At 44.3% G+C, this 20,734-nt stretch overlaps 2 protein-coding genes across 7 annotated transcripts in view; one reads left to right on the top strand and one right to left on the bottom strand.

Moving 5' to 3' along the window:
* LOC128875378 (teneurin-a) overlaps nucleotides 1–14,828 on the top strand; it is a 770,168-nt gene extending 755,340 nt beyond the window's left edge. For 5 of the 6 annotated variants that reach the window (XM_054120900.1, XM_054120903.1, XM_054120901.1 and 2 more), the window contains 10 exons: nucleotides 241–360; nucleotides 2,434–2,618; nucleotides 2,922–3,073; nucleotides 4,072–4,730; nucleotides 4,845–5,080; nucleotides 5,268–6,364; nucleotides 6,447–6,669; nucleotides 7,065–9,055; nucleotides 9,114–9,297; nucleotides 9,979–14,828. In XM_054120900.1, the coding sequence (XP_053976875.1) occupies nucleotides 241–360; nucleotides 2,434–2,618; nucleotides 2,922–3,073; nucleotides 4,072–4,730; nucleotides 4,845–5,080; nucleotides 5,268–6,364; nucleotides 6,447–6,669; nucleotides 7,065–9,055; nucleotides 9,114–9,297; nucleotides 9,979–10,940 (5,809 nt within the window). In that variant the 3' untranslated portion in view covers nucleotides 10,941–14,828. The remainder of the gene's footprint in view (nucleotides 1–240; nucleotides 361–2,433; nucleotides 2,619–2,921; nucleotides 3,074–4,071; nucleotides 4,731–4,844; nucleotides 5,081–5,267; nucleotides 6,365–6,446; nucleotides 6,670–7,064; nucleotides 9,056–9,113; nucleotides 9,298–9,978) is intronic. The other variant, XM_054120902.1, reaches the window with a different exon arrangement.
* A 3,076-nt stretch (nucleotides 14,829–17,904) lies between these two features.
* LOC128875202 (CD151 antigen-like) lies at nucleotides 17,905–20,586 on the bottom strand. Its single transcript, XM_054120590.1, has 6 exons — nucleotides 20,269–20,586; nucleotides 18,697–18,879; nucleotides 18,445–18,615; nucleotides 18,259–18,348; nucleotides 18,081–18,200; nucleotides 17,905–17,973 (listed from the first exon to the last, which is right to left on the bottom strand). Exons 1-6 carry the CDS (start codon nucleotides 20,488–20,490, stop codon nucleotides 17,905–17,907), a joined length of 855 nt encoding a protein of 284 aa, XP_053976565.1. The 5' UTR covers nucleotides 20,491–20,586.
* Between the last annotated feature and the right edge of the window lie 148 nt (nucleotides 20,587–20,734).

Below are 20,734 nucleotides of genomic sequence, written 5' to 3' on the forward strand. Positions count from 1 at the left end.
GAAATATTCTAACGGTGTTGACTATTATTGTTTACGATCCATCGCTACCTTTGTCCATAGATTAAGACTGTGACTTGTCTTTCGTATTAATTTTTACTAAATCGTTGCTCTCCACTCCCTCAAGTCGTCTTAAATTTTGATATAACGATTCGAGAGCGTCGAATCAGCGTTCCGCGGGTCGACAGATCAACGACACGATCCCACTTCGAAAGACCTCGATATATGTTTGATTTGTAACAGTCGAGTTGCGGTGATGCGAGGCCAAGTTGTGACCGAGCAAGGGATCGGAATAATAGGCATCAGGGTGTCCGTGGACAGGGACTCACGCTTCGGATTCACGTTGACCAGAGCGGACGGATGGTAAGTAGAATTCTAATCAATTTCGTTTATTAACCACTTGCGCTAGAAAGACGTGACACGCACGTCGTGATGCGATTGTCACAGAAACAAAAACGACGTGGCATGTACGTCGTCATGCGATTGTCACAGAAACAAAAGCAACGTGCATTATATTTATATCAGGGACTATAACTGTTATAAGTAAAAAGAAAAAAATGATGGTATAACAAATATTTCATCGACTAAAATCGTATTGGTTACAAATAAGGATTACAAGTGACCGAAAATTTTTTCTTTTGTCGGTAAATGGTATCGTAAGCGATTAAAATGAACTTCTCTCATTGATAATTGATACGACTCATAACTTATGAGTGATCAAAATGAATTTCTTTCATAGATAACTCCTTTGAGCAATCGAAAAAGTATTGGACACTAATAACTGTTGTTTGTAACCAAAAAGTTTAAAAATCGATACCTTTTAATCATTTTATTCTTCGATTATTTTTTCCTTATATTCTGTGTTGATTATCTTGAATTTCAATAATAATCTTTACTAATGATTTTTATTGTTGAAAATTTTAGAATAACTTATTCTTGATCCTTGATTTGTATAATTTTATAATCAATCGATGCTCTATATTCCCTTCGAAAAACTATTGAAAGTTCTAGGTCGAAAATTAATTAGTTTAGAATTTTTTGCCAGCGCAAGTGGTTAAAATTTGTGTCAACTCAACGAAGCTCTATTTCGCGTAACACTCTGTCCAACGTAACTCGCGGCATTACCTAACACTTTCGCTGCGGATGACGCACATGTGCGTCCAACTGAAAATATATGGTTGTTTTCGTTATTTACCAGTTTTCATTTTTTTTTTTTTTTGTTCGGCAATGATATTATATATATAAAATAAGTTACCACAAATATATGTTTTTCAAAATAAATCATATTAGAACATTTGTAAGAAATTTTTCATTAAAAAGAATATCATAATTGCAGCTCTCAGCGAACGACAACTTATTTTCGTCCGCAGCGAAAGTGTTAATACTCGAACACCGAACGTGATTTCTCCCCTTAAATCCCCCGAAACACAGCACCCAAGACCGTAAAAGCGACTTTCATTCGTAATCAGACAGTCGAAACGAAAAAAATCTACGCACTCTCGATTCGTGGGTTGGGACGAGAAGTGGAGGGGGAGGCGTTAGTTGATCCCCCACGGGTGTCTGCATACGTAGGAGTAGTATTTGTGCACGATGATGCGCGTCTAACGTGTACGCCAGCTTGGACGTCCTTCGGTAATAGGATCAAGGCTCCATTGTAACGAAGGGCGGAGAGAAGGAGACGACGGGAACACCTATATCAGCCAGGTGTATAGTAATCCTGGCGAGGATAATCCTGAAACACGGAGCTGGAGGAGTTGGCTCTGTAAACCACATCAAAGCCCGAGCTAATGATGTCGAAAGCTTCCTAATTACTCCGTGCAAACCTGCGTGATTAGTCTGACCTCCGTTGCCACTATCCTCTCCCCCTCTAACTCCGATCGCCGTCGAAATTTTACTGTAATATGGCAAACTACGAATGAGAGATTGCATCGCGGAGAAATTCTCGACATTTGCGACTACGACTCAAGTTGTTTCGGGTAATCCCCTCGAAGGGGATACTATTGTACTCGTTCTATTTCCGTTTAACGAATGCACCCGAAGTAGATGACAAACCACCAGTTTTTACCCTTCGATTCTTTATAAAATTCTTCACAACTCAAGTTCTATTTAAATTATTCTTTCCTGTAACCCGAAAGTGACCATCGCGAGTTATTTGAAGAAAAAATTCTATCTGAAATAGTATACGACTCCGTCCAACAGAAACGCGAGAAAATGGACAAAACTGCTCCTTTGTTGCACAAAATAAGTCTATTACAATCTTCGGAACCTGTCTCGCCGCAACGAGTATTCTCCTCCTCTTCCCCGAACACCTGAAACTACCCTCTCGAGTCGGCCAGGGTTGAGGCGAACACGTATCTCTTATCGATCGGGCAGACACCCCAAACGCAATACCGGAAGCGGTATATAGTTTGAAATGCATTTACCTACTTCGATCAGGTTTGACGTGCTGGTCAACGGCGGCGGTGCAGTGACGCTTCAGTTCCAGCGTAGCCCCTTCAAACCCCTTACGAGGACCGTGTTCGTGCCATGGAATCAAATAGTCGTTCTACCTCCCGTGGTGATGACCCTTAGCATGGATGGCGAGTCCCATAAATCCAACCAACCCCCCAGTCCAGCTGTCGGTAAGTATCAATCCCTGGACACCATCACTTTATCTTTCTTTTTCTGTTCACCTTATGTCGCGTTTCGCCAAACGCCATAATTAACGTTACATTCTATGTCGTCGTGTATCGCGAGCCTATGTTCCTTGTTTACGTTTCACCTGATTTCATTGATTTGGAAAACACGTTGATCACCGATTCATCGTCGAGGTAGAGCGCAACGGAGTCACCCGAGACATCACTGAACGTGTGTGCCGTCTTTGTTCCGTCCTTAAGTGTTTATGTTTTTAAGTTCCTTACCATTTATGGCGTACAATATGATAGGCTTCCCAGGGATATCGATGGGGCTCTTTAGCGAGCACGGCCCGTGCCTGGAGCACGACCACGAGCTACTGCGACCCGTCATCGTCAGTACTTGGATGCCAGAGAAGGTGGGCGGGCTGCCTGGGAAGAGCTTGGTGTTCGCTGAAAGTCAGGTGAGCTCTCAAGCAAATTGCTATCCTCCTGCGAATTGATATCCTGGCGTGGTTTATTATATAATTCGAGGACAAACGTCTTTACGGAGCATAGGATTAGAGTTGCATGGTGGATTCAAGTATGGAACTGAACTGTGGCGGCGACGAGTTATGTTTAGTTTTTTAAGTAGTTCGGCTGGATGAATGGACCGACCGGCGACTGACTTGCAGCTGAACGCTGTAACGTAACTGCTCGGCACAAATTTTACGGTTCGGCACCAGCGTTACATTATTAGGTCGTTTTTGGAATCATGAATGCTCGATTCGAACTCTCGGCTGAATTCTCTCTCGATGCTTCCAGTTCAGTGAAAAGTAGACGATCAAAGAGGTTCGTCGAAAAACCGACAGACCAGTGCTAGTTCGTCCAGACTAAGCGAATTCTCGCGTTACATTACAATGTCTTGTTGCAAGTCAATCGCCGGCTTTAGATTATTGGTTCAAATGCCGAACAAATGTTTATATTATTAGGTCGAATGTTCCTTAGAGTGAATGCGTTTGCTTAAACAGAGTGCAAGCGATAGGTGAGAACGAAGAAAGAATGTCTGTGATGCGTGAGCGAACGAATGATCAGTTCCTAAGTCAGTCATGCCAGAGAGTTCGTTGAGACGAGTACCGCTACGCGAGTGTCTCGAAATCAAAAGTTTAGTTAAAAAGGATAAGACGTTTCTTCATTCTACTCCGGATGACCACTATGGAACAAAACTGAGGACTAACACTCCCAACATCGAGTCTTCTAGCTTCCGTAGGTCTCTAACCTCTCCCGTTCAGCTGTCTTTAGACTTAGAAGGCTACCGGCATTATTTACCTTCAGGACCTCCGTTCCACCAACCATCCCTCTCGTCCCTCTCGTCCGAGTCAAAGTGAGCCCTCCTCGAAGCGATTTAAAATTCAAATGTCCATCCTCTCGCCGAACCATCGCAAACAACATTTTCGAGGAAACGCTTGTCACCTTCTTGCAGATCGTCCAAGAGAGCATCGCTATTCCTGGCTCGAATCTACACTTGATGTACCAGAGCAGTCAGGCAGCCGGGTACTTGTCGACGGTAAGGATGCAGCTGACTGGCCCGTTCATTCCAAAGTCGCTGACGCACGTGCACGTGCACGTGGAGATCGAGGGTTCGCTTCACACGAAAACCTACGAGGCGGATCCGAACCTGACGCATACGTTCGCTTGGAATAAACGGAACGTTTACAAGCAGAAGGTGTACGGCGTGGCTCAGGCGAGAATCTCCATCGGCTACCAGCACTCCACTTGCCCGTCCGTGATCTGGGAGACGCAGACGGCCACCCTCCAAGGATTCGACGTGGACATATCGGACATCGGCGGCTGGGGACTCGATATCCATCACCACTACAACTTCCACGAGGGTATTTTGCAGAAAGGCGATGGAACGACTCTCCACTTCAAGCAGTATCCTCGCACCGTGAAGGTGGTGATGGGCACTGGCTTGAAGAGGAGCTTGGTCTGCCAGGACTGCAACGGCCTCGCCAAGGACGCGAGGCTCTTGACTCCGGTAGCCCTCACCAGTGGTCCCGATGGCAGCATTTACGTGGGCGATTTCAACCTCGTCCGCAGAATCACACCTGACGGAAATGTCTACACCGTTCTGATCTTGAAGTAAGTGTCGCGTTTGATACACTTTCGCGCGGAAAGTTTCGAGTTCGAAACAGCGACATGAGCGGAGGATCGGAGGCGTTGGTTGGAGGATTCATTCGAATCTGCATTTTTCAGTGCGACGCAGGTGGCTTATCAGTACCATCTGTGCGTCTCTCCAGCGGATGGTCACCTTTACATCAGCGATCCTGAGAAACATCAGATCCTGAAAACGCTGACTCTGCAGGTCGTTCAAAACCCCAGCATCAACATCGAGCCAGTTGTAGGAAGCGGTGAAAGGTGCATTCCTGGCGATGAGAGCCACTGCGGGGACGAAGGGCCTGCTATCAGGGCCAAGCTGGCTCATCCGAAAGGTAAAGATCATTTACACGATATAAAGTAGGTGTTGCAATCAAACTGTAAGTCATTCTTTCATTCCAAAGTCACACAGTGATACATAACGACGACAAAACCAAATCAGGGATCATTTACAGAGACTTAAACCCTACCAACACTTTAGCAACGGAGAATTAAATTTACTAAACACTTCACCTTCAACAGGAATAGCAATTGCCGCTGACAAGACCATGTACATCGCCGATGGCAGGAACATCCGAGCAGTAGATCCCCATGGTATTATCCACACCTTGGTAGGACATCATGGACACCATAATCATTGGTCGCCAGCCCCCTGCGTGGGTGCCATTCCAGCCCATCAAGCACAGCTGCAATGGCCCACAGGATTGACCCTGAGCCCCCTGGACGGCTCCCTGCACTTCATAGACGACAGGTTGGTCTTGAAGCTCACCAGCGACCTCAAGGTGCGCGTCGTGGCTGGCACACCTTTGCACTGCACCAGCAACACCAATGGCAACGACGGGGAGCTCACCAAAGTGAATTCGTCCACCACCACGAACACCAAAAAGTCTGAAGAGGTCCTGGGCTCTGTCCTAGCCGTTGGCTTCAGTCCAACGGGTGAGCTGTACATCGCAGAGAGCAACTCTCACAAGGTGAACTCCATCAGGATCGTCGACAGCTCTGGGAAGATATCGCATTTCGCTGGACAGCAACAGCAACGACTGCGCGACCAATGCGAATGCAATAATACCACACCAAGTACAAAGGATCTGGAAAGTTGCGCGTGCACCGATGACGCTAGCAGCACGGAGACTCTACTGTCCTCAAATGCCAAGTTCACAGCCATATCCGCCCTCGCGATTTCGCCTGATGGCGTTCTACACGTGGCGGATCAAGGCAGCCTGCACATCCTCGCTCTTCAGCCTTATCTTCCGAACCACGACGAGAGCGGAGAGTTCCATATACCGTTCCCACCCACCAACGAGGTCTACGTGTTCAATCGATACGGTCAACACATCTCCACAAAGGATCTGACATCTGGCAAGACGCGATACTCGTTCCTCTACAGCAAGAACACCAGCTTCGGTAAGCTGTCGACGGTGACAGACAGCGCTGGAAACAAGATTCAGTTCCTGAGGGACTACAGCAGCGTCGTCAGCTCCATCGAGAACACGCAGGACCACAAGTCTGACCTCAAGATATCCGCGGTTGGCTTCCTCGAGAAGCTGTCGGAGAGAGGCAGATCCGAGATCGCTCTTGGGTACGATGGGTCTACTGGTTTGCTTACCAGTCGATCAGGGGTAGGTTTCAGACGTGAGGTGACGACAAGAGTCGAGTTTTTAGTGTTCCAAGTATGTGATGGCGTTTTTCTGTTTCTTTCAGGGTGGCGAAACGTACATATACAACTATGACAGTTTGGGACGCGTGACTGACGTGATTCTGCCCACTGGAGAGAAGCTGAAACTGTCTTCGGACTTATCCGACGACGAGGGGTTGTCGGTGAAGGTGTGGGCTCCTCTTCAGGCTTTATCCAAGGGCGACAAGCAGAGGAGCGTTGAATTCTTAATGAGGAACGAAAAATCCAAGATACTAACGATTACAGATGGTGAGTCTGAAGATGAAGTGACTTAAAAAGAATTAAGTATGACGATAGACGGCTCTTTTTGAAGTTGTATGATAACAGTTTATTAGGTAAATCGTACATAATATGAAAAGAATAGACGCGTGACGACACACGTCCAATACGGTCGATACCTCGAACGAATATAACGTTAAATAAAAAACAATCATTCGACTTGCGAGTCACACAGAACGGGACATCGATCGATAAAACAAATACGATCGGCGAAACGATCTAAATACTCTATTTCCAACAGAAGTCTATCAACGCATTTGTTTCGCGTCTATCTTCTATTTTTAATTTTCCACATCATTATGCAATAAATATTTTTACCTAAAACTCCTAAATCATCCCCTAACGATTTTTCTTACCCCTTCCAGCCACGAAAGTCAAGCAAGCGATATCCTTCACGAACAGTAGCTTGGAAGTCCTCCTCCCTGGCGGTGGAAGAGTCCTAAGCGCCGCTACTACAAAGCATCCACTGCTGGAAGCCGCGTTGCCAGTGGAAGCTGAAATGTTACCCATGTGGAGCTTCCAATTGATGACATTAGGAGAGTTGACGAACACCATGACCACCACGTACAGCCTGGTAGGCGACGTCAGCCACTTGCAGCAGACCCTCAACAGGGAGATCTGGGTGAACGACACACGGGTGATCGGCGTGGAATTTGAACAAGCGTTGAGTCGCGAGACATTTTACGACAAGACGAGGAATCCATTGTTAACTGTCATCTTTGATCCTGCTGGATTGCCACTGATCTGGCAGCCCCATGAACAAGGTTACAACCTGAGCATAACGTACGACAGGTTCAATCGCATAGACAGCTGGAAATGGGGTAGCTCTGACGAAACCTACGGCTACGATCACCACGGACAGCTGTCAGAAGTGACGAACAGCCAGGATGGTACCAAACAGTACACCTACAACGACTTCAACATGCTCTCCAAGATCACCCTGGCCAGCAAGAGGAAATTCGAGCTCCAGTACGACGACGACGGCGGTCTGCGACACATCATCCTCCCATCGGGAACCAAGCACTCGTTCTCGTGTCAGGCCTCGCTGGGCTTCCTCAGGGTCACCTATACCCCGCCAGGCAGCATCAGGGCGTACTTGCAGCACTACAGCCACGATGGAAACCTCCTGCAGACCGTATTTCCTGGAGACGGAGCTCGCATCGTGTACAGGTACCACACTTCGGGACAACTGGCTGAAGTTGTACACGGAGATGGAAAGAGCGAGATCAGGTACAGCGAGAGTGGCCTTCCTTCCGAAGTGATACACTCGGAGAGGGACGTCGAGTACAAGTGGGACTATCAGTACAGTGCCGGGTTATTAGTAGAGGAACGAATTGACTTTGGTGCCAAGACTGGGCTCAGCAACGCAAAGTTCACCTTCGATTACGACTCGAACTTCAGGCTGATCAACGTCCAAGGTAGAATAGGAGGACAAACTCTGCCTGCGCATACCATGGCTTACAGCCCTAGGACAGGCATGCTCGAGCAAATCGGCCAGTTCAAGGTGACCAGACCCCAGTCCAACGAAACCACCGTGTTCGATGGCACAGCGCTCTTCTCTCGGATGACTGACGACAGATTCTTGGAGACCCAAGTGACGTTGACGTTCCACCAACTGGAGGTCTTCAGAATGGAGTTTACCCACGATTCCAGGGGTCGCATCAACCAGACCAGGACCTACACGCGTAACGTCGCCGTCAACACGTACACCAACGTGAAGAATTACACCTGGGACTGCGACGGTCAATTGACCGGCGTCGAGGCGCAGGAACCGTGGGGATTCAAGTACGACGCCAATGGGAACATGCTGTCGCTTACGTACAGAGGCAACACGATACCCATGGAGTACAACAACATGGACAGGATCGTCAAGTTCGGCGAAGGTCTTTACAAATACGATAACAGAGGCTTGGTGGTGCAGAACGCTAGAGAGGAACGATTCAACTACAACGCTAAAGGACTCCTCGTCCGTGCCACCAAACGCGGACGATTCGACGTTCGCTATTATTACGATCACCTTAATCGACTCGCCACCAGAAAGGACAACTATGGAAATGTCACGCAATTCTTCTACAACAATCAGAAACGTCCCCACGAAGTCAGCCAGATATACAGTCCACGAGACGGTAAATTGATGTCGCTGGTGTACGACGACAGGGGACACCTCATCCACGCACAAGTTTATAGACACAAATACTATATCGCCACCGATCAGTGTGGCACTCCCATCATGATCTTCAGCCAGTACGGCGAAGGAATCAGGGAAATCATGCGATCACCCTATGGACATATCGTTTACGACTCGAATCCGTACTTGTATCTGCCTGTCGACTTTTGCGGAGGACTTCTCGATCAGGTGAGATCAAAATTATTTATTTGCAACTTTCACGTCTGATGCTCGATCTAATTTGTAGGTGACTTCGTTGGTGCACATGCCAAATGGGAAAGTGTACGATCCATTGATCGGCCAGTGGATGTCTCCTCTGTGGGAGAACGTCCTGGACAGGGTAGACACCCCCACGCATCTGCATCTGTATAGATTCAACGGAAATGATCCTATCGACGTCAGGCACACGGACAAAGCGAATCAACCAACAGGTGAGCATGTTATAGATGTTTCAAATTCACTGAGACAAGCTAGTTTTATGGCTCTCTCTCTTTATTAATACATTTACCATCATGTCACTCACATATAAATGACAGGAATTCGCACTGAGGAATTAAAAATATTAATCCTGAAAGCGAGGTGATCACAAAAATTAATCTGTATAGGATTGATAAACTCTAAAGAGGTTGGAGAAATAAGTACTACTACAAATGTTGGATTTCGTCATTTCTAAGTATATAGAAAGCAAATTTAGCCTCGTAGGAAATTTCATGAGTATTAGTCTGGCAGTCAACGTGATAACCCTTTGCACTCGAGGCATTTTTTTCTAGTATCTACCAGCAACTCGAGATATTTCTTAACATTCTACTGCTACGAGTTCTAAGCTATCGAGATTTTACAACAAGGTAACATTTACCTCACCGACAATCATTTTATTAATACGTCGAACTCCGACGAAATTGAACCTAAAAACTTTGGGTATTGTAGATTTACTCCGTGAAATCTAATGGTGACTGAGTGTCACCTCTCGAGTGCAAAGGGTTAATATAGCTCAGAAACACTTCAAACGATCAAACGTTCTTTAAAGAAATCGTTTACTTCGAACCTCGAACGACAGATCTGCACAATTCACGAAAATAGTCGATAATCTTTAACCCATTTCAATCTTCCAGACCACATATCATGGATGTCGCATCTGGGGTACGACCTGAAGAGCCTCGCGCCCCAACTGTTCCCGGAGGAGTTACCAGACACCCTGATTCCGCCAGCTCTGGGTCCAGGCACCTCCATCTTCGGTAAAAAGAAGAAGACCAGGAACCTGAGCGTTCGATCAGGCTTCCTCGCTTATATCGCGCAAAGGCACTCGGGCGACGCCATCAGCCTATCCGCTCCGCCACGCTCGGCGCTGAAGAAGGACACCAGCGACCTGATACCCAGTCGACTCGGTGCTGCGTCCGATCCTCCGTTCGGAAAAGGGATCCTGGTGTCCAGGACAGCCGAGGGTCAGGCTGTCGTGTCCAGCGTGCCAACCGCGAACGCCATTTACGGCGACGTGTTCACGTCGGTGTTCAACCGTTCCTACTTCCTTCCGTTCACCTTCGTGGTGCACAGCGCCCAGCAAGACGCTTTCTACTTCGTCAAGGAGGAGACCTGGCGAGCCAGCGAAGACCGCGGACAGTTGAAGCGTCTCGGTAGCCAGGTGAACACCACGTTCCACGAGAACGAGAACGGAAGCGGCAGCAGCTCGCTGATAGACGTGAAAATTCACGGCGCCAGTTACGTGGTGAACCTACGATACGGCACCACCGCCGAGAAAGAGAAACAAAGACTGCTTCACCACGCCAAGGCCACCGCCATACGCAAGGCCTGGCACAGGGAACGCGAGGCACTCAAGGCCAACACCCCCACGACGGTCGAGTGGATGGTGGCCGAGCAGGACGAGATCCTCAAGTCCGGCCTCGCTTCTAATTACGAGGGCGAGTACATCCACGACGCGCAGCTCTATCCAGAACTCGCCGAGGACCCGTACAACATCCGTTTCGTGAAGAAGGCCGTCGACCCATCCAGCAAAAAACGTCGCAGAAGGAGAGGCGCGCCCACCTGCAAACTCTGGTGGCTCGACAAGATATGCTAGATCCGTCTAGTCAGAGTTCTCCTCCCCTGAGTCGGGGGAACTGTCCAAAATCGAAGCAACAGGAATTTTCGAACGTGGCGCGGGAGGGAGTCCGGATGGATGAGAGAAGATACGAGTATCGTGCCGCAGCGTCCGACGTGTTGCGCGCGCGAAACGTACTGAACACTATCAAAAAAAGTTTTATACCAAAGTCTATTTGTGTATTTCAAAGATGCCAAAAACATTAAGGTTAATATGATTATATTGTACCGTGATAGGGTGTAGTGTGTAAGGGTTTGAAACACGTGCGCCGTGGTCTACGAGGTGTTCGCCTGTTCGCTGTACGGCGTTCACGAGAGGACACGAAAACATTCCGGGGATACCTGTCTCTCATTCGAATAGAAATTGGGGGACGTGTTAAGGAGGATCAGAAAACCCGAGGTTCCTCGCGTCGCGGGTACGGTGAATCTTGATGAACGGGGAGTCGGAACCCTTGGTCCGCGACCTGTGAGACTCCTGAAACGAAATTCGAGTCTGCGTGAAACGTGAGATATGAAAGAGTCAGGAACGCGTCGTATGGAAATGCGCAAAATGAAGAACGCTTCCGTTGAACGCGATGGAAGTGGTCTGAGATGAAAGCTGACCCCCTAGAGCAGGCCATTCGTCGTTGAGGCGAATCGAGTGAGAGAAACTAGTCAATATATAGCTTTACATTGACGTAGAAACTTTTTCCAGTAGGATAAGTACGTCGAGGAGGATGACAGCCGCGATCGTCGATGTACAATGCGAGCGTGCTCGCCTGTCCATTTGAAGAGGACACGTCAGGTACGGGCGGAAGCGCGTATCTCAACAATGAATGGCCCTGTGAAAGCAGAAGAGGACCTGGAAGGACCAGCATCCAAGATAAAAGATATATCGACGCGTGCTTCGAATTGATACATCCCAAACTTAGGCGAAAAGATGTCAAGGTGTACTATAAAGTGGTGCTTTCTCGTGCGACAGTAAAACGAGGGTGAATAGTTAGAGGACATCGGAACATACTAAATAGCGTTGCTAAGGTATTTTTAACTGATGGATGTGCCCTATCCCCGCTCCCCCTTTAGCGTCCGTCACTTTCGTGAGGATTTCTATGTCGCGTACGAATTGTTCCAAAATGGAAGCTTCTTCGTCGTTGGTCCGAGGGGCTATCGGTAGACGGAAGTGAACCCCCCCCCCCCTCGACGACAGTGACGGGGCAGCAGAATGAAGCGATGTCTGTCTGTTTATGTAATAAAAGCCACGCGAACCACGTGGACAAACTCATTATCGGTAATAATACGTATACACAATATGCATATTCGTGCTTGCTGGATATGAATAACGAACGTTAACTATCGTTTCTTCACCGAGTAACTAAGTGTGTATATCTAAATTAACGCTGATCAGTACCGATCGTTTCGCTGTATACTGAACGCCATATACGTCTCTACGTGCATAAGATATTATTTAGCACCTATCCCCACCCAATCTCCAGTGAACCCTTTCGGTCCGTTGCATCGCGTTCAACGTCTACGAAGATTAGAACGAATAGCTTTAACTCTTTAAGGGTCCAGATTGTCCGAGTTTCGGACATCTTTAGAACCGGCAAGGATCAAGGTTTCGAATGTCGGCACCGAGAGGGTTTTAATACATACTCAGAGACCACGAAAGGGTTTTAATCAAAGTGATTATATAGATAGAGTAGAAGAGAAGGCTTCGTGGAGATGCAAGATGCGAAGAAAGGAAGAAGAAATCGAGCATGTTTGTTTCTATGGTAAAATTTATCAGAATTTGAAAACTTGGTGGGAGAAATCAGGAATTAAGGGGCATCTGACACCAGAGATTTCTGGAGTGACATTTCCCCTCAATTCCCTTCCACAAAAGTTTCTTGAAATTGTTAGAGAAGGACAGACGTGCACTCGATCTTTCTTCTCTTACTATTCTTGTTTTACTCCTACTTTCTCGAGTGTCTTCCCTACTCTACCTATATAATTTCTATGGTTCCAACCTTTCCTATCTTCCGCGTACACTGCCCTTTCCCGAACACTCACTGCCCCCCCTCCACTGCCACTCTTCCCCCTCGTTTCCTTTCTTTCGGTATTCCCCTCGATTGCCCCGACGCATTACTTTCCCGCGTTTCCACGAACGTTCATGTAACTCGCAGTAATCGAACGATTAGATAGTCGGCACCACAACGACACTCGATGTCTGGATAGATGAGAAAACTACAAAACGTAAAAAAAGATAACCTATAACGCTGAGTGTATAAACGAACAGGAAAAAAATGAAGTATATAAATATATATATATATAGAAGGAGAGAGATGGAAGGAGAGAAAAAAAGAGAGTTATATAGGAAAGCTTGGTAATGTATTTTTGACTCGAACATCGAGTGTTTAGAGCTACGGTAACACCAAATTCTCCAAAACTCAGCGGTCCAAGAGAGCACTCGTCGGTCAACGTGTTCGAAGACGGTCTTTCTTTGTTTCTTTTTATCAAATATATTAGATATATTGCGTAGACTCGTCGCGCGTTCCACGAAAACGTGTTCGTTCCTTCGTAAATTTCTCCCACTAACAAAAATTAACGCTGCCAACACAAATTTTCAGCGAAGGAACGGCGAACGGACCTCGAAATTGCTGATCGAGCCACGGGCTTCAATTCGTGGACCCCTTAACCAGTGGTTCTTAACCTTTTTAATGAAGATTCTTAGTCTTGTTCGGCTAACGGACGACTTAGGAATAAAAAAAAAATGTGGCAAGGTTCCTTATCTCAACGATTATAGTAATTCAATTTATTCTTTCATCGATTCAATTTCTTCCACGATAACTGCATTTTGTACGATAATAAATTCAATTTATTCAATAATCAATTCTATTTTCGTCGTAAAATCAATCTATCCGTATTTCAAGCTATATCGTTTCCTTCGGCAAATTCCAATAACAGATCGAGAACTACAAAAGAATTCACAGTGGTTAAGAATCGCTGCTCTAAACACTCACACTGACCCCTCCTCCAACTCCACCCAGAGCCCTTCTGCTCCAAGCCCTCCCTGTTTATTCGTATATCTGCAACCGTACATAATTACCATTGAATCGGCAATGGCGTTCGAAGAATCGACTATTTTTCAAAGCGAGAAGTAAAAAGTATCGAGTGTCAAATTATTGAAAATTGCGAGAGAGTGAGAGATAAACCGAGAGAGAGCGAGAGAGAGAGAGAGAGAGAGAGAGAGAGAGAGAGAGAGAGAGAGAGAAAGGGGGTGGGTTAAACGTACGATGGATTCCCAAACGTGCAGGGTCGCAAGAACGGTTCTTCAGCTCGTTCTTCGCAGTTTCGATAGTGCCAGAGAGAAAGTGAACGGTCGAATAAGAAGAAGCAAACGACGCATTCGCTCTCTTCACTTCCGTGAAGTTTCGTCTTTGTTTCGCGGGGAAAAAAAATAAACAAGGGGGAAAAAGAAAATGAAACTTTCTACGCGTTTTCTCTGGAGGGTTGAACACGTTTAATATAAATACGAATATAAATATGAATATAAATAAATATATATATATATATATATATACGTATAAATACATAAATATAAATAATTCTGGAATTAACGGGGTAGAACTTGCTCGACGGAGCAGATCGAACGATTATTATTACTATTGATTATTACGATTGTATTAATTAATAACTATACGCGGATCGTGAAATGCGAAAATGAGGAAAATTAACCGAGATCCATGGCCGGAAGCTAGCTGAATCCGTCGGACCACGTGGGTGTATGATGATCGATTCTCGCGAAGCGAACCTTGTCGAGATCAGGAACGGCACACGAGAGAGAGAGAGAGAGAGAGAGAGAGAGAGAGAGAGAGAGAGAGAGAGAGAGATTAAAAAGAAAAAAAAATAATAATTGAAGAAAGAAAATGTGAGAGTGAGAGCGAGAGAGAGAGAGAGCGAGTGAATGCAGAAGAGTCAAGTCATGCTGCAGCTACTACGACCACTACCCTTTAAGTAGATTAACGCTACTTTGCCGCTGATCTAATTGTTTACTGTCACGTGTTGCTGTAAACCTAAACTAACGATACGATATATTTTATTTATATAATCTAATCGACTGTATTTATTGTAAATAGTCACGATGTTTGCTATGATATAATATATCTGTAATTGGATGGAACCTGCCTGAGACTGCGCCCAGCCCTGTCCTCTATGATTGTGTCTTTCTGTACATGCGATAAACATACTCGAAACAAACAAAAACAAACACACACATACACACACATACGGTTACGTACCTTGACACACAGATCAATACGTATATGTACACAAGGTAAACGAAGGGAGCGACTCGGTTACCAAGAAATCCGTGGACGGAGCAGGTGCAAGCACAGGTACCAAGCTTATCCGAGCGACGATGGGAGAGATAAAGACAGATCTGTAACGCGTTCGACGAACTATTGCAGTGTCAATATTTCGTCTAGCATTCGAACGACAATTGGGAGACCCGCACTCCGTCTTGTCAGGACTCTGCTCCCCCTTCCGAATCCCTCTATATCGATTCCGTGAATCTCACTCATTCGGGAACCCCCTATCGAGGATGAAAGCGAACGATGGTCACAGATAATTTTTATAAATGTATTTCCCTCCCCCACTCTGGCCCCCTGGTACTCGCGACGAACGATGATCGTCGCAGAGGCAAACAAGTTTGACAAAAAGAAAAATGCAAACGAGATAAAAAGAAAAAAAAAATGATATCGATATAAAATTCCAATTGACGAACCGCTGCCACGTCTGGCACACACACACACTGTGTCACGAAACACAAAACCAGCATGTCCAATAACTTACAATATTACTATCATAAGTACAATATATTAAATGTTTTCAGAAAATATATGATCTATATATGATAATAAAAACGGGAAAACGTTTCATTGGAGAGTACTATCATTCAAGCGTTCTCGATCCTCGTTCATCTTCGACCTCGGGATCTCTTTTACGTGACGGATCGACTGAGTGGACGTTCCTTCAGTTCTATTAGGATGCAGATTGTCAGGACGAAGCTCAGTAACTGCAAAGCAAATCGTTACGGTGATTTTGTTAACAATTTATCTACCGTCAGACTATTTATTCATTTTTTTCATTCCAGTGATTAGCTTATAGAATTTAAAACTGAGCTGTTGATTATTTACTTAATTATTTCAATTTTGGGAAACAGACGAGACTTGTGATGTACAGGGTGTCCCAAAAGTCGGAGAGGAGCCGGAAATGGGCGGCAGCTGAGACGATTCTGAACAACAATTTCCTTTGCAAAAATATCGGATGGGGCTTCGTTAAGGAGATATTAAGCGAAAACCCTGACCAATCAGAGCGCGCGTATACCGCTGGAGCGGCCGTGGTAGCGAAGGCAACGCGCTGGCGGCCGCGCTTGTACGCAAACAAATGACTCGACGTGCATCGAAGGACATTCACGCTGCCGCCTAGCGCGTAGCCTATCGCTACCACGGCCGCTCCAGCGGTATACGCGCGCTCTGATTGGTCAGGGTTTTCGCTTAATATCTCCTTAACGAAGCCCCATCCGACATTTTACCAAAGGAAATTGTTGTTCAGAATCGTCACAGCTACCCCCCATTTCCGGCTCCTCCCCGACTTTTGGGACACCCTGTATATCGTAACAGTATGCAGAAGTTAATTATCAGGATAGATTAATATATAGTAATGTATACGGTTGTTTCCTAAGTGTAACATCTTTCTAAATAGCCCTGGTAGTTAAAGTGTTAACACGGACATATTTTTCGGCTGATAGTTATTCTAAAATCAGAGTCAAATACTTTATTTGACGCTGAAGTCATTAGTTTGTGTTTGACGGCATGCATGATCGAGTGTGAGCGACACTTGAGTGGGTGCGTAGGCGTGGATGCTTCGTATCCAATAAAATTCCCACTCAATTAGACTTTCCAGATGATGCAAATTTATATCAAATATTCCTTACACATTTGCACATTTACACGTGCGGGTATTATGTTAAATTAGTATGCTATTTAATTGAAGTAAAATAAATCTATTTAATCGAGTCAGTAGCCTCCTAGCGGTGAATAGACCGAACTAAAATTCCGACATTTGGTCAGCGCCTCTATCGGGAAAACGCTCGAGCTTGTGCTCGATTTGTTCCTATTTTTACCGCTAGATGGCGCTGCTTGCATAGTTTTTTTTACCGACACCTGTCGGTACGATACCTTATATCGGTAAATAAAAGTATAAATGGCGCCATCTAGCTTTTAAAAAAGCAACCCAGCTTCAGAATTCGGGGCTGGTCGCTTTCTTGATAATTTACATATTTTTTATTTAATTTATATTAAATAACATAATAAACTAAAAATAATACGATTGACTGCGAAGGGCGTATATGTATATACGCTCTCAAGAAATAAACTCAGAGAAATGTCTATATTCGTTAAATCAATTTTTAATAAATATCAACTTATAGGGGATGATGAGATGAAACATTTTTTATTCGTATAGTTTATTCATGAGACGTTTAGTTTCGAAAATAAAATTTGAAAAGCTAGAAGTTCGTTGCAAGCATTGAATTTCAGGAAAGAGGTCTTATAAGTTTAAAATTTTTACCTCTGAAACTAAACGTCGTACGAGTAAACTGTAGATATAAAAAAAGTTTCATTTTGTCATTCTCAAAGTTTTTAATTTTTATTTTCGAAACCAAACGACCTATGAATAAACTGTGAATACAAAAAAGTTCCCACTTATAATTCCCCATGAGCTAATATTTTTTTTAAATTCACACCTTTACACATCTTGGAATTCTCAGCGAAAATGGTACCGCAGTCAAAGGGTTAGATACTTTACCTTATACCTCTGTATTGATTATAATGATTATCCTATTTACCCTTATTAACCTTGTTACTTAAAAATAAGAGCTACTTGGAAACTTTTAATCTTAATTTTTTTCTCAAACTTTTGTTCATTCAACCGCCAACAAACATGATGAACAATTTGCAATCATTTCCTGATTTCAGTAGAGGCTTGAAGGTAAACTAAACAACATAAAAATCAAAGATTCGACCAAACAGTGATAACGATAATTCTAGTCGTTATATCGAGGGATTAACGCGAGTCCTAGCTTAGACCTACGCTAACTTACTATTATCAGGAAAATTAGGAGGGCCGATATGCTTATAGCGTGAATATGCGTCCTGAGTACAAGCACGGCGCTCCTTAAACACCCCGTCTTGAATGCTACAGCGTCCGTCATTCGTATACACTACAAATATTTGTTTATGTATGTTTTACAAAACGAGGAAAACAAAGTTCAACTTTACTTCTTCGATAGACGTAGCGCAGCAACTTTTTGGAACGGCGATGCGATACTTCGCCCAGTCGCTCGAAGACTTAATTCCACAACACTTCAACTAGAATACAGTCCTTTCTGAAGTATTCGGAAGGAAATGGAGAGTGCCAGGTGCAAGATACTTCTCAGTGTGTATAAACAAAGTTGATTATCTTACATGTCTGTGAGTGTTGTCCCAAGCTTCTCTACTCGATAACAGCGATTGGTAAGTCTCCATGGAGCTGACCATGTCATTTTGGATGTTTGTCGTGATGTGCTCAAAGATCCAAAAGCTCATTATAGCACTGACGAACATGATGCAGAGGAACAGTAAGCAACATGTGGCATACTGAAAAAAGCGACACTCTCAGAGGGGTAAACAAAACACTGATTTTCTTTTCCCTTCTGTTTTCGACAAAATTGAACGTACCATGTTTAAAAGCTTTCGCCTCTTTCGAGCCAGTCCAACAATCCCTAGCAAGGACGTGAGAAAACCAATGAACCCGGTGAACAATATGGTAATCAGGAAAAAATGCTGTCCCATCAATCTCGACATTATTTTATCATCGGTGAGGGTCCATATTGATGTTACAACGCCAACGATGCCTGCAAGCTTTATTTATATTAAACAACTCTGGATGTTGATGGTGTTAGGTGGTCACTGTTTTAAGGGTTTACAGACTTTACACCACTTTGATCGTTTCAAAAAATCGAATTTTTTGGTTTGAAACACTTTCTATGCAGGGTGTCCCAAAAATGTTGGAGATCCTTGAAAGGGATGATTCGAGGCGTGATTTGAAACAACTTTTTCCTTAGCGAAAATGTCCGAGGTTTCGTTAAGGAGATATTAACCCTTTGCACTCGAGGCTTTTTTTTTGGTATTTGCTAGCAACTCGAGATGTTTCTTAGCATTCTATTGCCATGAATTCTAAGCTGTCTAGAATTGAGAATTAGGTCACCTTTACCTCGACGACAATCATTTTATTGACACTTCGAGCTCCAAAGAAATTAAAACTAAAGAAACATTAGGTATTGTAGATTTACTGCGTGAAACCTAATGGTGACTGAGAGTCACCTCTCGAATGCAAAAAATTCGAAAAATTCGAAAATCTGAGGTTTCTAAGCCCCTAAAAAACTTCAACATAGAATTAACAGAGCCCGCCCGTCTAGCGCGTAGCTTCCGCTACCGTGGCTGTCTAGCGCATCCGGACATTTCGCTAAGGAAAAAGTTGTTTCAAATCACCTCCCGAACCATCCCTTTCAAGGAGTTGCAACATTTTTGGGACACTCTGTACAGTGGCATTTTATTAAAAACGAATATTCTTAAAAGATATGTATTTCACTTGCTTTTGGACTAAGGAAACTAATTAACTTTGTTCCACTCTTCTAACTTGGATCTGGTTTAAAATATCATGTCCTCTGCAAAACCATTTATTTTTTAGTGTGTCATGTCTTCATTTTTGTAAAAATGAAAAAAATAGAAAATCTTTCTCTGTCTAGATTTTATTCTGATTATACTGTTATTCAGTCAATAAAGAAAATTAAAGAAATCTAAATAGTATCAATATTGATACGCAGTAGGCTATAATGGATCAAATATTCTTGTTGTGCCCTGATGCACGAATTGCACCATATGATCGACCGTTGCTCAATCAAGCCTAAATATGTTCAGCTAAAGAATATTATGATAAGACGCAAAGACTGCAAGCTAGAAGCACGATCACATGGTATGGTATGTATATGGTCACGCCTTCGTGTCATCAGAGACAATAAAAATGACAGTACATTGTAAAACGACAGAACATTGAATAAAGACATCGCCAAGTGCAAATCATCAAATTCATCGACTCGTCTTCGAACATCGCTGAATTCTAATTCTTTAAACGCTCCGAAACGCACGATATCCCAAAGTCCTTTAAAAATCGCCCGAAAACATAACATTCTTTTGTAACTCAGTTCTGGTTCTCTATGATTGTATAATTACTCGTTAATAATTACTCACAAATGTTACCGCGTTGACGGTTAAAAAGGCAGGTTTAATGCACCGCTGCGACAGACGATTACGCGAGAGCTTGTTGAAACGCATCCCGAGACATTCCGACCTTTTCTCAGTCGAAACGGTACCATTGCTATCCGTGACATCCTCGTCCTCCGTTTCCGTCTCGTCCTCGTTTCTGTCGTTCTCATGGTCTGTTAGCCCCGTAAAGAATTTGTTCCAGTTCATGTATTATATGTTCAACAATCTGAATTTGGCCGTGGAAATAATTGAACGAAAACGAATCTTGCTCTTGATCGTTCCATCCATAGACATATGAAAATATAGACTCGTATATGTTCAGCTTTTCGTAGTTGCATATTACAATCTGTGATTTTCAATCTGTTTCTTTTTTCTAACATTTTTCTAAAATAGAATCTGTTTTTTTTTCTATAACACTATTTTGGTTATTTAATGTATTATTGTATGTGCA

The sequence above is a fragment of the Hylaeus volcanicus genome, chromosome 4 (genome assembly GCF_026283585.1).
Source record: "Hylaeus volcanicus isolate JK05 chromosome 4, UHH_iyHylVolc1.0_haploid, whole genome shotgun sequence".
Taxonomy (NCBI): Eukaryota; Metazoa; Arthropoda; class Insecta; order Hymenoptera; family Colletidae; genus Hylaeus; species Hylaeus volcanicus.

What these genes read in the sequence shown, in the direction of transcription:
- LOC128875202 (XM_054120590.1), bottom strand. Translation starts at nt 20,490, where the DNA reads ATGAACTGGAACAAATTCTTTACGGGGCTAACAGACCATGAGAACGAC. An exon ending in GCGCTACGTCTATCGAAGAA is followed by an intron (nt 18,201 to 18,258) that starts GTAAAGTTGAAC and finishes AAATATTTGTAG; the next exon opens with TGTATACGAATGACGGACGC. An exon ending in TCCTAATTTTCCTGATAATA is followed by an intron (nt 17,974 to 18,080) that starts GTAAGTTAGCGT and finishes TATGTTGTTTAG; the next exon opens with TTTACCTTCAAGCCTCTACT.